Here is a 14321-nt window from a genome sequence, read left to right as displayed (position 1 = left end):
TTAAACTAAAAGCATCTTCAAGGATGAAACACCACTGACCAAGCAAGTGGATGCAAAGATAAACAAATGGGACTACATTAAATTAAGAGATAGCAGTGCCTCAAAAGAAATGATGGCCAGGATACAAAGAGTCCACGGAATGGGAAAAAAATATTTACCCAACACACATCTGATAAAGCGTTAATACCCAAGGCACTGGTAGAACTTTACAAGAAAAGAACATCCAACCCCATCAAAAAATGGGGAGAAGAGATAAACAGGAACTTCCTCAAAAAAATAAAAATGGCCAAAATACACATGAAAACATGTTCTACATCACTTATTGCCAGGGAGACACAAATCAAAACAACCAAATCATCTCAAGCCACAGAGACTGGTACACACCAAAAAGAACAAGAATAATCAGTGGTGACTCAATGCAGGGAGGAAGGGACTCTCATCCATTGCTGGTGGAAATGCCAACTGTTTTTTTTTTTTCCTTTTTGGAAAACAATATGGACAATCTTCAAAAAATTAGAAACTGAGCTTTCCATACAAGTCAGCAATACCACTCCTGGGAATATACCCCAGGGGATCAAACAGAGAATGCAGAAAAACCATCTTCATGTTTATGTTCATTGCAGCACTATTCACAATAGCCAGAATCTGGAAACGACCCAGATGAATGGATAAAGAAATGACAGTACATCTACACAATGGAATATTATACAGCCATTAGGAAAAATGGAGTCATGAGATGTGCTTCTCCGTGGATTGAATATGGAGAGTATCATGCTGAGTGAAATGAGTCTGAGTGAAATGAAGGACAAACAGAACGATTGCATTCATTTGCAGGATATAAAAAAAAAATAGAATGAGAATATCCCAAAATAATAAAAACCAGAGCCAGGAGAACTTGTCCATGGTAAGAAGCTTGGCGGTTTGGGGGGGAGGGAGGAGTTAGGACAAAGGGACCACTACGACAATGATAGTTGGAAATGATCTCTCAGAACAAGAACTGAGTGCTGAAAGGAGGTAAAGTGATATATATGATACTCTTTCATAACAGTTTTGCAAACCACATTGCCTAAAAGGAAAAAGAGAGACACAAGAAAAGTTTCTGCCATATAGGTGGGGGGGGGCGGGGGCTAGGGGGGGAGATGGGAAACTAGGGACATTGGTAGCAGAAAATGTATGCTGGTGAAGGGACAGATGTTGAACACTGAAACTCAATCATAAATTCTGTAACTCTGTATCTTATGGTGAATCAATAAAAAAATGTTTAACTTTTATTATAATGAATCCATGTATATGCAATTTATACAGCCTGCAGGTGGATCTGAGGCTGACCTAGGGTTCAAGAGGGTGGAGGGTGAGGGAAGGATGTACTTTTTGTTTGGTTGGTTTTTGCTTTTTTGGGTCACACCTGGCAATGCACAGGGGTTACTCCTGGCTCTACACTCAGGAATCACACCTGGTGGTGCTCGGGGGACCATATGGGATGCTGGGAATCGAACCCGGGTTGGCCACGTGCAAGGCAAATGCCCTACCCGCTGTGCTATTGCTCCAGCCCCAAGGATGTACTTTTTAAGTGGGTAAACTCTACAGTATAGGAATTATCTCAATGAAAGCATCTAAAAAAATCTAACACACACACACACACACACACACACACACACACACAAAATCAAGAACTCAAAGTACTATCTTGGGTTTAAAACTCTAAAATCCTTGGCTTTACTTTCCAGTTTATTTCCAGAGCATCATTCTAGATGAGCTCCCAAGATAAAGACTACTCCGATAAACACCAAATACCTAAGCTCAAGCCAAACGCTACAGCTTACCACCACCTTCAGGAATGAGTGCCGTCTCCTTTATTCAGCACAAACTGACCACCTTTGTTAGTGATCTTTTGATCGCTTGCTACAGTGACTCAAACCACAGAAGCTCCACTTTCACAGGATTTTTTTGTTCTCACACACCCAGAAAGTCTCACATAAGCGTCACACCTACTAAATTAGATAACCCATCTGCTAAGGACCTACTGAAATCAGATTAATTCACTTGAGCTGGAATGTTACTAAAGAAAACTGGCAAGGTAGGGGTAGGAGAGAGCCTAGTTCTTGAACAGATCAGATGATGAAGACAAACTGAAACTAGCCTATGATAAATGATCTTAATTTTTTTTTTTTTTTTTTGCTTTTTGGGTCACACCCAGCGATGCACAGGGGTTACTCCTGGCTCATACACTCAAGAATCACTCCTGACGGTGCTCAGGGGACCATATGGGATGCTGGGAACCCGGGTCGGCCGCGTGCCGCGTGCAAGGCAAACGCTACCCACTGTGCCATCATTCCAGCCCCAGATAAATGGTCTTAAAACCCAACAAAAGAATCTATTGTCCAGAGTATTTCCACGGATTGTAAAATATACCTGGTTTTTCCCGAGCTTGTTTTTTCTAAATTTAGAGATGATTTTATCTGATCAATGTGCAAGATAATGTGTGGAACAACATAAAATGGTAACTTAAGAGTTCCTGCCCTTGGACTCTAAGGTCTAAGGAGGCCCAAAATATAGTACATAGGTATAGGTGCTGGTGTTACCTGGACCCGAGCACCCTCCTATGGTCACCCCAAACATCACCAGGAGTGATCCCTGAACAGAGCCAGGAGTAAACCCTGAGCACCTCCCAGTGTGGCCCAGAAACTAACAAAAAAAATTTAAGTTCTAAAGAGAAAAAAAAAAAAATATATATATATATACCCATATATATATATACACACACACTCACCAAGAGACTTAAAACCGTGAGGACAAACAAGTTACCAACTCAAAATTCATTACTATAGAATATTTAAAATATTTCATTGGTTTTGGAGAAAGATATTAAAAGAACACCAGTTGCTGAAAGTGCCTGCTACTAGCCTCAATTCAAAGAAGGCTGCATAGGAAAAAACAGAAAGTCTCAATATTAAAACAGCAACTCTATAAGGGAGAAAGCTGCTGAGTACTCAGTATACAAAATTAATTTTAAAAAGCATGACTTTATTTGAACAAATTATCTGATTTTTAAAAATAGTTTTACTGAAAGAAATCTAGAGAAATTTCTAGAGAAATGTGAGGCTTGGAGTGGAGAGGAATAAGTGTTTAAGAGAGAACACGAGTTTTTCCAGAGGGGGAAAGGCCTATCCACCTATTTTTAATCATAATTGAACCCTAAATATTCTAGTATCATGTCTACTGGCTTATTTTTGAAATTATTTCCGTTCACGCCCTCAACTATACAAAGACTGTGATAGACTTGAGATATTCTTAATTTTGTTTCACAAAGATTCCCCGCATTTTGGAGGAAGAAAGTATTTTAAGATCTAGGCCACCATATGGAAATTACCAAAAAAAAAACAAACCCAGCATGTGTGATGGGGAGGGGGGAGGGGTAGGTGGGCACCCAGCAGTGCTCAGGGTTTACTCCAGTCTCTGCACTCAGGAATCACTCAAGGTGGGCTTGGGAGACCATATGTTGTACCAGGGATTAAACCCGGTTGGCAGCATGCAAGGCAAGTGCCTTACCTGATGTTCTATCACTCTGACCCCAAAATTACAACATCATCTTTTCTTTTGTGCTTAAGTTCTTAAAAAAAGACTCTCCAACAATCCAAGGTAAATTGAATTCAACGATATTTCACTTTATGACACTACGAATTTATTATCCCAATATTCTAGTTTGACTTTTTTTTTTTTTTACTTCTTTTATTAATTCACCATGTGGAAAGTTACAAAGCTTTCAGGTTTAAGTCTCAGTTATACAATGCTCAAACTCTAGTTTGACTTTTAAATCCCTGAACCACCTTCCAAATTTAATTAAACATGTCCTTCTTCTGGGATTAAATCCTTTTAATGAGAGTGTTATATCCTTTGACTTTATAATGAGTCACTGAGATATTAGCCAATTATTATTGGCCAATTATAGAATTTTTTAAAATGCCATTATCATTGGTCTTAGTTACAAATTACCAAATTTCATCTTTAAAAAAACACTTGATCTGAATATGATTTCCTAAGACAGTCAGGTGCTTGTGTAACAATTTCAAAAGTCCACAAACAAGTTTTCTGAACCTGATAATTAAGAGCTTGGGCAAGTCAACTGTGATTAAAATTTAGATTATAATCAAGACAAGGATCACACTTGCTTTTGCAAAGACTATCAAAGAACACTAAGCAATACGTTAAAGTACTACAATATTAACAGATGCCTCACATCATAAGCGGAGCACTTGTTATTTCCAGTCCTACTTCAGTTGTTTCCTTAATGCTGTCCCAAAATGTTAATTTATGTTTAATATAAAGTTGTTCTGTTTGTGTGTGTGTTTTTTTTAACGAATCTGGAGAACTTACTATTCATGGATCTTGAGCCTAGTCTGAAAGCAAACCCTTGATCATCCCAAAACTTAAATTGGCTGGACCCTTAAATACAACATCAAAATCAATAATCATATTAGAGAACCAGCTATCCCTCAGTTAAAAATAATAATAAATCGGGGCTGGAGCGATAGCACAGCGGGTAGGGCGTTTGCCTTGCACGCGGCCGACCCGGGTTCGAATCCCAGCATCCCATATGGTCCCCTGAGCACTGCCAGGAGTAATTCCTGAGTGTAGAACCAGGAGTAACCCCTGTGCATCGCCTGGTGTGACCCAAAAAGCAAAAATAATAATAATAATAATAATAATAATAATAATAATAATAATAATAATAAATCAGGAGGGAAGCAGACATTCTGGTGTAGTGCTAGAATGCTTTATGCTTGAAATTCTACCATTAACAATACTGTAAACCACGGTGCCTAACGTAAATTTTATTTTAATAATCATCATCATCATCAAAGAAAGTCAACCTCTAATCCCTTCCGTAAGTGCAAAACTCCCCTGAAAGTAATTTTCCCAACGTATCACACCTGACCTTTGTCCTCGATCTTTTTAAAACCCTCCCCCAGACTGGCACAGGCGCTAGGTTCTTTGTGTTAAAGAGTTTTTCCTGCAAGCGTCCCTTCTGAAAAAAAAAAAAAGTTTATTTCCCATTTCTACGGGCCGAGAGGAATTGGCAGTTCTGCGGGAGCAAAAGGTCTTGCTGCTAACCCATGAGAACTTCAAGAACAAATTTAACCAGTAGTTAAAAAAAAAAAAACTATTTATTTTCCTTTGTGCAAACCAGATGAACTAGGTGGAAGCACACAGTCCAGGGGCTCGGTGAGGTTCCCAAGAACAGAATCCCAGGTCCACTTTCTCCACCCTCCCAAGCCCACACAATCCTTGGCGCCCGGAGGCAGAGCAAGCCAGGAACTTTCTTTTTCCTCTTTTTACTCTTAATAAAACACTGGTCAGAGACAGGCGGCCGGGGTGGGCGCCCTCCGGGAACTATTGGGCCCACCGGCACCCCCGTTCACCCACCCCCCGGGAGCTCAGATCCAGGGGCGCAACCGGGGGCGCGGAGGTCCCCGCGCAGGGCCAGCCGTTTCGGGACGCGCATCACAAACAAAAAAACTCTCCCAGCGTCAGGGGCGCCGGGGCCACCCCCCGCGGGAAGGAGGAGGAGGAGGAGGGAGCGGCGTCGCGGGGTCGGAGGCGGGGGAGAAGCAGGCCCCACTCACCTGCCCATTCTCCGAGCTTGGGTCCGACCCCCGCCTCGTGGTCCAGAGCCCAGAGCCGCAGGGCCGAGAAGAGCGAGCACGAGACGCGCAGCGCCAGGTAGGCCACGGTGCCGGCGCCCATCCAGTACAGGAAACCCGCGGCGGGGAGAATAACTTCCATGGCTCTCCACCGGGCCTCACAACCTCCGAGAATGAAGAGCCGGGAGGACGGGGGTGGGGGTGGTTTTTATAAAAAAAAAAAAAAAAATGAATGAATGAATTCAGGAAGAGACGCCGGCCGTGACGGCGAAGACGACACTAATATGCGTTGCTCCGGCCTAAGTCCCGCCCCCGGCGCCATCGCCGTGCGCTCATTGGTGTGCTCTGCGGAGAGCGACCCATCCATTGGCTGGTTCCCCGGTTCCGGGGCCCCGCCCCCCACGCCGCCGCGCCTCGCGCACAACCACCCGGCTTTGCTTTTTCCGTTCCCGGGCGGGTCACTGACCAGCTGCCAATCAAGGTCAAGGCCCGCCCGAGGCGTGGCCACGCCCCCCAGGAGTCTCACCCCACCGCGTCGCGCGCGGCGCTCATTGGCTGCGGCTGTCCTCGCGACTGGAGCAGGCTGCGCCTGTGATTGGTCGCCCACATCCAGTCGGCTGAGCAGCCGGGGATGAATGGGGAGATAGTAGTAGTGAGAAGTGAGAGTGCCGCCGCGGCTGTAATTGGCACTTCGGCCTCGTCGTCCAATGGGCTGTCAACTCTCCCCATAAACTTTTCCGAACACAAGCTTGCCTTGTCCACGTTCTGCGTCTCAGTCAGCACGGCCAACCCGCTTCGCTGAGGCTGCATTCACCAAGAGTGAACGCGGGGCTTCCCAGGTTGCTGAGAAGCTGAATATAAGAACAGTCTCAGAAATCCAAGGAAAACGACTTCAGCGTGGAATAACCACAGTACACTCAGGCAGAGGGTTATAAGGTGACTGACTTTTTTTTTTTAAACGCAGAAACACAGCTTCATGGACAAGTCGTTTGGAGAAGCGACTCGTGTGTTTTAACTGCATCTTACAAGACAACAATTAATTTTCTTTTCTTTCTTTTTTATTTCCTGGAGGGGAACGGAGGTGGGGGGCAAGTGGGAGGGCCGATGAAGATGAAGGTGGAATTGCAAGGGAGCATAGAAGCCTGCATGTAAACTACCTCAACAAAGGGTATATTTTTTAAAATCGTGTCATGAAATAAAATGCTTTATGCTTATTCTGTCCTCCCTTCAACAGTTTCTTTTACTGACAGGGGTTTGGATTTATTACCTAAATTTTCTATTCTTAGCCACTTGGGGCTACTGATCAAAGAATTGAGGGGTTTTGTAAGGGAGAATTTTTTTTTAAGGGAGGAGTTTAAGCAAAATAACGCAATGCAATGCAACATGTTTTGAAACTGAGTCATACTCTTATGTCTGTTCTTGCTCAACATCTCCTTATTCTTTCTCCATTCTTATTAGATTAATGAGGTGTCACCCGGAGACTGATCCTGTTCATTAACCATCAGCTGTCTGATAGGATTAAACCATACAATTGAATTGCAACTATATATATATATATGTGTGTGTGTGTGTGTGTGTGTGTTTGTGTGTGTGTGTGTGTGTTTGGGGGGGGGGTCACACCTGGCAATTCACAGGGGTTACTCCTGGCTCTGCACTCAAGAATTACTCCTGGCAGTGTTCAAGGGACCATATGGGATGCTGGGAATCAAACCCGGGTCTGCCGAGTGCAAGGCAAATGCCCTTCACGCTGTGCTATCGCTCCAGCCCCTGCAACTATATTTTGATTTAATTGAATTTGATGCCTTTGGCCAGGCTGCTGTCTTTGTTCAACTAAAATCCCACTACTTCTCCACTAGGCTGTCCTTGCCAAATCTCCTACATGAAACTTGCATATTTATATAAGCTGGAGGGGGGGCGTGGGAGGCGACTGGAGCGATAGGACAGCTGGAAGGGTGTTTGCCTTGCATGCAGCCCACCCAGGTTCGATCCCTAGCATCCCATGTGGTCCCCTGAGCACCACTAGGAGTGATTCCTGAGTGCAGAGTCAGGAATAATCCCTGAGCATCGCTGGGTGTGACCCAACAAAGCCAAAAAAAAAACCAAACCTGCACATCATTGCTCATCTAATGGTCCTCCAGATACTCAATTCCATTCTTAACACAGGTTGAAAGAGAAGGCAAACATTATTGTAAGCTAAATATGCATATATTATTGCATTTTATTTATATCACATGCATACTACTAGAATTTCTTTTTTTTTTTTTTTTTTTTTGCTTTTTGGGTCACACCTGGCGATACACAGGGGTCACTCCTGGCTCTGCACTCAGGAATTACCCCTGGTGGTGCTCAGGGGACCATATGGGATGCTGGGAATCGAACCTGGGTCGGGCCGCGTGCAAGGCAAACGCCCTACCTGCTGTGCTATCTCTCCAGCCCCCACTACTAGAATTTCTAACTACTGTGACCAAGAATATAGCCTGGAACCAAGTTTTGACAAATTATTGTATGCTACATGCCAGTAAAGAAGGTTGATACTGGGTACACAGGAGTTGGAAAATGGTCAGTTCTTAGTTCAAATCCTAGAGTTTTCTCCTCACTGCTCCTTCTCAGAGCCCTTTGCTGGCCCCTGCCTGCTCTTGCTGGTCTCTAAAGGATGCAATGCCCCTGGGTTCAGACTCCAGGTCTTTATTGTCAACATAATCTCCAGTACAGGACAGATTCCAATCCTGTGGTTTTAAATGTTAATTCTATGCTACTGAATTTCAACTGTCCAGATTCAGACTTAATTGCTCAGAGGTCCAAATCTCTGTCTCTCTGTCTCTCTCTATCTCTCTCTGATTCTCTCTCCATATACTCCCTCTCTGTATCCCTCCTCTCTCTACTCTCCATTTCCTAAGACTAAATTATTTATATGACTTAGAATTTTTGCTGAGAATAATTTTCTCTGACCACCCTGTGTAAACACACAAAAAAGAAAGGGGGGCACCACATTGGGTACAGGCAGTGGTGCTGTCTCTCCCACCACCCGAGGTTGGTATCTCCAGCTGCTTCCCCTACCTGGGGGAGGTTGATGGTGATGATGAGGCAAGCGAAGGAAGGAATAGAGCCAGGCTGGTTGGTCTCAGTTGCAGTTTATTCCATTCCCATCTCCATTCTCCTCCTTCTTCTTCCTCCCCCATGCTACTTCGTTCTCCTTCTCGCTCAATCTGGATCTTGATCTAGCTTCTCCAGATCTGGCACTGGGACTGGCCCTGGCCCCAGCCCACTCTTACAGCCTAGTTAAATACCCAAGTATAAGGGGTTGGGGCTTACACATAGGTGTGGTCACAATCAATAGGGGGTAAAGTTCTTTCCCTCAGGGGATGCTTCTTCTAGGACAGATACTCTTTCAGCAGGACACCCGCCTCAGAGCAGAATCCCATGGGTGTGTTTCTCCTCTCCTTGTCCAACTAACATATAAGCATTCATAATATCAATCATTTTGTATGGACACAGCAAGAGATGCATTACACTTATAGAATTGCTCTCCGGGGGTCACCTCGATCTCAGACTACAGTGCTCAGGCCAGATTAGTCTTTCCTAGCCCTAGCAGGGTCCTAGTCTCGTCGTTGCTTTTGGATCATGATATGACATGTCCATGACCAAGCTCTTAACTTCTAGTTAAACATTAGGCACTTTGGCCAGGCCCATCTCAATGCCAGGGTAGCACATAACTCACTGCTTGCCCTGGGTCCGTCCCATCCCTCGTCGGGACCCTGCTTTTGGAGGTGCTAGGAAGTAAGGGCAGCTGAGGCTTAAGGCGAGAAAGCAAATGCCCAGGAGTGACTAATATTCAAAGCCAATTAAAGCCCATGTTACCAAAGCATATTACCAACTGTCTTTCTCTGTCCATACAAAAAGGACATTGTTTTAAAATAAACTATTCAAAAGTCATGAGGAGAGGAGCAAGGCAATACTAACTTACAATACAAGTTCATTTTCCTAGAAAGTTCTGACCTTACGAATTAACAGAGTCTGATTAGGGGAAAGGCTGATTAACTGGTTGGGGAAGGGAGCATAGAAGTGGTTACGGATAGACAAAGGAATGGGAGTGACTTGGGAGCACCATGATGGGCGTGACCGATATACCTAAGCTCCTAGTGGCAAGGGGAACAGGACATACCAATGTTGTCTAAAAATGTTTAGAGATTATTACCAGATATGCCTAAACTCTTTGTGGCAAGGGAGAAAGGACAAACCAATGATATCCTACACCACCCTACATAGATATCCCAAAGAGCTTCCTCTGCTTTACCCTGTCACTAAATATAAACGCTCATCCTAATTTGTCTTATTTGTACCACATAATGCTTTCCAATTGTTTATATATCCCTCTTCTGAATTTAATGAATGTTTATGAGAATGGTCACCTTTCCTTTTGTTCTTTTTTGGGGGGAGGGGGAGCAGAACCTGTGCTTAGGAGATCATCTGGTGCTGGGTGGCAAACCCTGGCCCACTTGCATGCAAAGTATGTGCTTCAACCTTTCATGCTATCCCTTTTCTTATTCAATTTAGTATCTTATCTGACTTCACCTAAAATCTGCTCCTTACACTTAAGTATGCAATAAATACCACTGTGTGAATGATGATTGAATCCATGAAAAAATTCTATTGATAGGAATAGACATCAAATTATTTGATAAAAATTGTTTAAGTACAAAGAAGAAGGCGTAGGGGGGTAAAGGCCTAGGTCCGGAGAGACAGTATAGGGATTGAGGCACTTAACTTGCATGCATCCAACTTCAGTTTGATCCCCAGAAACACATATGGACCCCTGAGCATAGAGCTTGGCCTAACCCCTGAGCACTGTTTAGTATGGCTAAATCAGCCCACCCACTAAGGAACCTAAGTTAAAGAGAAGGAGAATGTTTGTAAGGAAAGATGGTTTGCTACAGAAGAAACCTCATTTATCCTGAGCTGGGATGTCAGGATAAATAAAAATTGGTTGGGGGTGGGCGTGGCTAAGGATGGTAGAATTCAGTGGTAGAGCACATGTTTCAGAGGTGAAAGGTACTGTGTTCAATACCCAGCCACCAAAAAAATCTGGATAAGAATAAGAGAGTAGAGAAAAAGCAAGCACTCAATATTGGTTGTTGATATTGGTTGCACCTAGAATGCACAGGTGCCTCTAGCACTTACCAGGCATCTAATATAAAATTAAACAAAGAATACAAAGTAATAGTGGATTTTGGATTTTTGAAATAACTATGAATAGGTAAATGCAAATAAATGGATTTCCCGTTGCTGTTAAAATTCCTACTTAGCATGTTAGCTCAACTTAAAGAATAATAAGGACTGATGCCATGTCATTTTGGTGTTCATTCTTTTTCTACAAAGTTTGAGCATTCTTGAAGATTACTAGAATAATCTTTATTTCTAAAAAGAACACTTATCCTGATACTCCAACCTCTTTTTAAGAATATGAACTGTTTGGGCTGGAGCAATAGCACAGCGGGTTGGGCATTTGCCTCACACGCAGCCAACCTGGGTTCTATTCGCAGCATCCCATATGGTCCCCTGAGCACCGCCAGGAGTAATTCCTGAGTGCAAAGCCAGGAGTAACCCCTGTGCATCGCCGGGTGTGACCCAAAAAGCCAAAAAAAAAAAAAAGAAAAAAAAAGAAAAAGAAAATGGGGTAAAGGATGAATAAGAGTCTAGAGATATTTGTTTTAAAATAACAGACACAATCACATTGGATTTCAGTCTCCTTTATTTAAAGAACTTAAAGTTTATAGTAGTTGTTAATATGGAAAAACATGGAATGACAACAGTACACTATATTAGTAGTTAAATGTTTCCATTTAATTTTCCTTTCTTTTCAGTACTTCAATAAATTGAGTTTCAGATAAGATTTTCTGTGTGTTGAAATCATGAATAGTCAGGAATAGTTTAATACAATGAAAGAAAATTCCATAACTAAGGAATTTATTTCACAGAAGCTCAGAATTTTGTGGAGCTGGACAACAAGCTGAATTCTATGAAACTTACATATTTTTAACAATACCATTTTCTTCTAGTCCATCTTCATTTACATTTGAATCAAAATATTGAACTTCATCTCTCCAAGTTCAATTATGAAGGTTTTCAGTCCTGGAATTAAAAAAAAAAAAAGAAAAGGTTTCATGAAGAAAGATGTAAGTCAAGTTATAAAGTGGAATTTCTTTTTTTTCCCCAATTTTATTTTATTTTTTAAATTGAATCACAGTGACATACACAATTACAAAGTTGTTCATGATTTGGCATCTCTCCCATCGCTTCCCCCACTCCAGGGAGGCTGTTGGAGATGGGCAAGCAAAGGAAGGAACAAGTACCAGGCTGGTCGGTATTAGTTGCAGTTTATTCCAATCTCCGTTCCCCTTCTGCTACTCTGCCCTCCAGATCTTATAGTCTTAGTTTATATAGCAATTACATAGGGTGGTAACATAAAGGTGGGTTGGAACATTAACAAATCAACAAAGAGAAGTAAGACCACTCCTCAAGGACAAAATCTCATCTAAGGAGATTACTAGGAGATCTGCTCAAGGGTGGGATCCAAACAAGGTTGTGTAGTTTTCTTCTTTCCTCAGCTAGTAATCCACTTACATAGTTGTAGTAAATCTATTTCTATTATTTCTAGCAATGTCATTCTGTATGAGCACAGTAAGAGATATAACCTTAAAGTTTGATTCTTCCTGAGGACATTTCACTATACATTCCAGACCACAGTCCTCAAACCAGGTTAATCTTCCTAACCCCAGCAGAGTCCTAATTTCATCGTTACCTTTGGATCATGACAGCATTTGTCCATGTCTTCAACTTATAGTTGAGTATTGTGTCACTTTGGCCTGGCCCATTTTGATGCCAGGGTAGCTCACAGTTTGCCCTGGGTCCATTCGGTCCCTCGTCAGGACCCCACTAATGAGGTGTTAGAAACTAAGGGCAACTGAGATGAGAAAGCAGATGTCCGGGAATAAATAGTATTGGAGTCAATCAACTCCCAAGTTACAATGCATAATATTAACTGTCTTCCTGTGTCCATACAGAAAGGACATTGCTTTAAGGTAAACTATGCAAAAGAGAGAAAAGTAATATTTAACTTACAATACAAGTTCAATGTCCTAGAAGGATCTGATTTTACAAGCTAACAGAATTTGATTAGGGGAAAAGGTGATTAACTGGTTGGGGAGGAGAGCACAGAGAAGAGTTTACAGATAAACAGGAACGGGAGTGTCTCTGGGAGTGTCTAAACCTAAGCTCTCTGTGGCAAGGGAGGAAGGACAAATCAATGTTATCCTAAAATGTTTAGAGCTATACTCCAATAGGGACTTCTCTCTCTCTATATATATATATATATATACATATATATGTATATATATAATATATATCACACACATACACACATGAAGTAGAATTTCTAATATTATAAATTAGCTTTCAAAACAGTTACTATTTTATTTCTTTCATTAAAAATATTGCAGTATCGGGGTTGGAGCAATAGCACAGCGGGTAGGGTGTTTGCCTTGCATGTGGCTGACCCAGATTCGATTCCCAGCATCCCATATGGTCCTCCAAGCACTGCCAGGAGTAATTCCTGAGTGCAGAGCCAGGAGTAACCCCTGAGCATCACCGGGTGTGACCCAAAAAGCAAAAAGAAAAAAATTGCAGTATCGGGGCCGGAGCGATAGCACAGCGGGTAGGGCGTTTGCCTTGCACGCGGCCGACCCGGGTTCGATCCCCGGCATCCCATATGGTCCCCCAAGCACCGCCAGGAGTAATTCCTGAGTGCAAAGCCAGGAGTAACCCCTGAGCATCGCTGGGTGTGACTCAAAAAGCAAAAAAAAAAAAAAAAAAAAAAAAAAAAAAAAAAAAAAAAAAAAAAAAAAAAAAAAAAAAATTGCAGTATCATTGTCAAAGGGATTTCAAATCCATGGTTACACTCAAAGGTCACGATAATGGCCCTGCTTCCTCAGCCAGGATATATCCCCTTTAAGATTGACTCCTGGCCAAGAATCATTCGGGTGATGGGCCTGGTTCTGTAGAACCAGTGTGTCTACTACTGAACCAAAGCCTCCTCCTCTCCTCTCCCCTACTCTGTCAGAGAATTTTTGTTTTGTTTTGTTTTCAGTTATGTTTTTGAGTCACATCCAGCTGTGTTCAGGACCTGGCAGGGCTTAGGAACCATATGTGGTACCGGGGATCAAATCCAGGTCAGTTGTGTGCAAGGCAAGTGCCCTGTGTGCTCTATTTCTCTGGCCTCTCTGTCAAAGAATTTAAGTTTCTTGGGATTATTCGTAAACATAGAAAACTAAAACAGTCACTTGATTGTTTTTTTTTAACTTTTTTTTTTATTGAATCACTGTGAGGTAGACCCTAACAAAGCTGTTCATGATTAGGTTTCAGTCATACAGTATTCCAACACCCATCCCTCCCCCAGTGTACATTTCCCAGTACCAGTGTTTCCAGGTTCCCTCCCATCATCCCCCCTCACCACCCCTTCCTGTCTCTATGGTAGGCACTTTTCATCTCTCTCTCTCTCTCTCTCTCTCTCTCTCTCTCTCTCTCTCTCTCTCTCTCTCTCTCTCTCTCTCTCTCTCTCTCTCTCTCTTTCTCGCTCTCGCTCTCTCCCCATCTCTCTCTCTCTCTCATTTTGGGCATTGTGGT

At 42.7% G+C, this 14321-nt stretch overlaps 1 protein-coding gene and 1 long non-coding RNA gene across 3 annotated transcripts in view; both read right to left on the bottom strand.

Annotated features, from left to right (window-relative positions):
* Positions 1-5956, bottom strand: part of HSD17B12 (hydroxysteroid 17-beta dehydrogenase 12) — a 133930-nt gene extending 127974 nt beyond the window's left edge. Inside the window, exon 1 of the mRNA XM_004607921.2 lies at positions 5625-5956. Coding sequence (XP_004607978.1) covers positions 5625-5784 — 160 coding nt within the window. The 5' untranslated portion in view covers positions 5785-5956. The remainder of the gene's footprint in view (positions 1-5624) is intronic.
* A 5505-nt stretch (positions 5957-11461) lies between these two features.
* The window catches only part of LOC129405556 (uncharacterized), a 126494-nt gene continuing 123634 nt past the window's right edge, over positions 11462-14321 (bottom strand). For both annotated transcript variants that reach the window (XR_008630651.1, XR_008630650.1), the window contains one exon: positions 11462-11771. This is a non-coding gene — a long non-coding RNA (uncharacterized LOC129405556). The remainder of the gene's footprint in view (positions 11772-14321) is intronic.

This window comes from Sorex araneus, chromosome 6 (genome assembly GCF_027595985.1).
Source record: "Sorex araneus isolate mSorAra2 chromosome 6, mSorAra2.pri, whole genome shotgun sequence".
Classification (NCBI taxonomy): Eukaryota; Metazoa; Chordata; class Mammalia; order Eulipotyphla; family Soricidae; genus Sorex; species Sorex araneus.
Note: the sequence above shows the minus strand (reverse complement) of the source record. Positions and strands in the feature narration are given on the sequence as shown.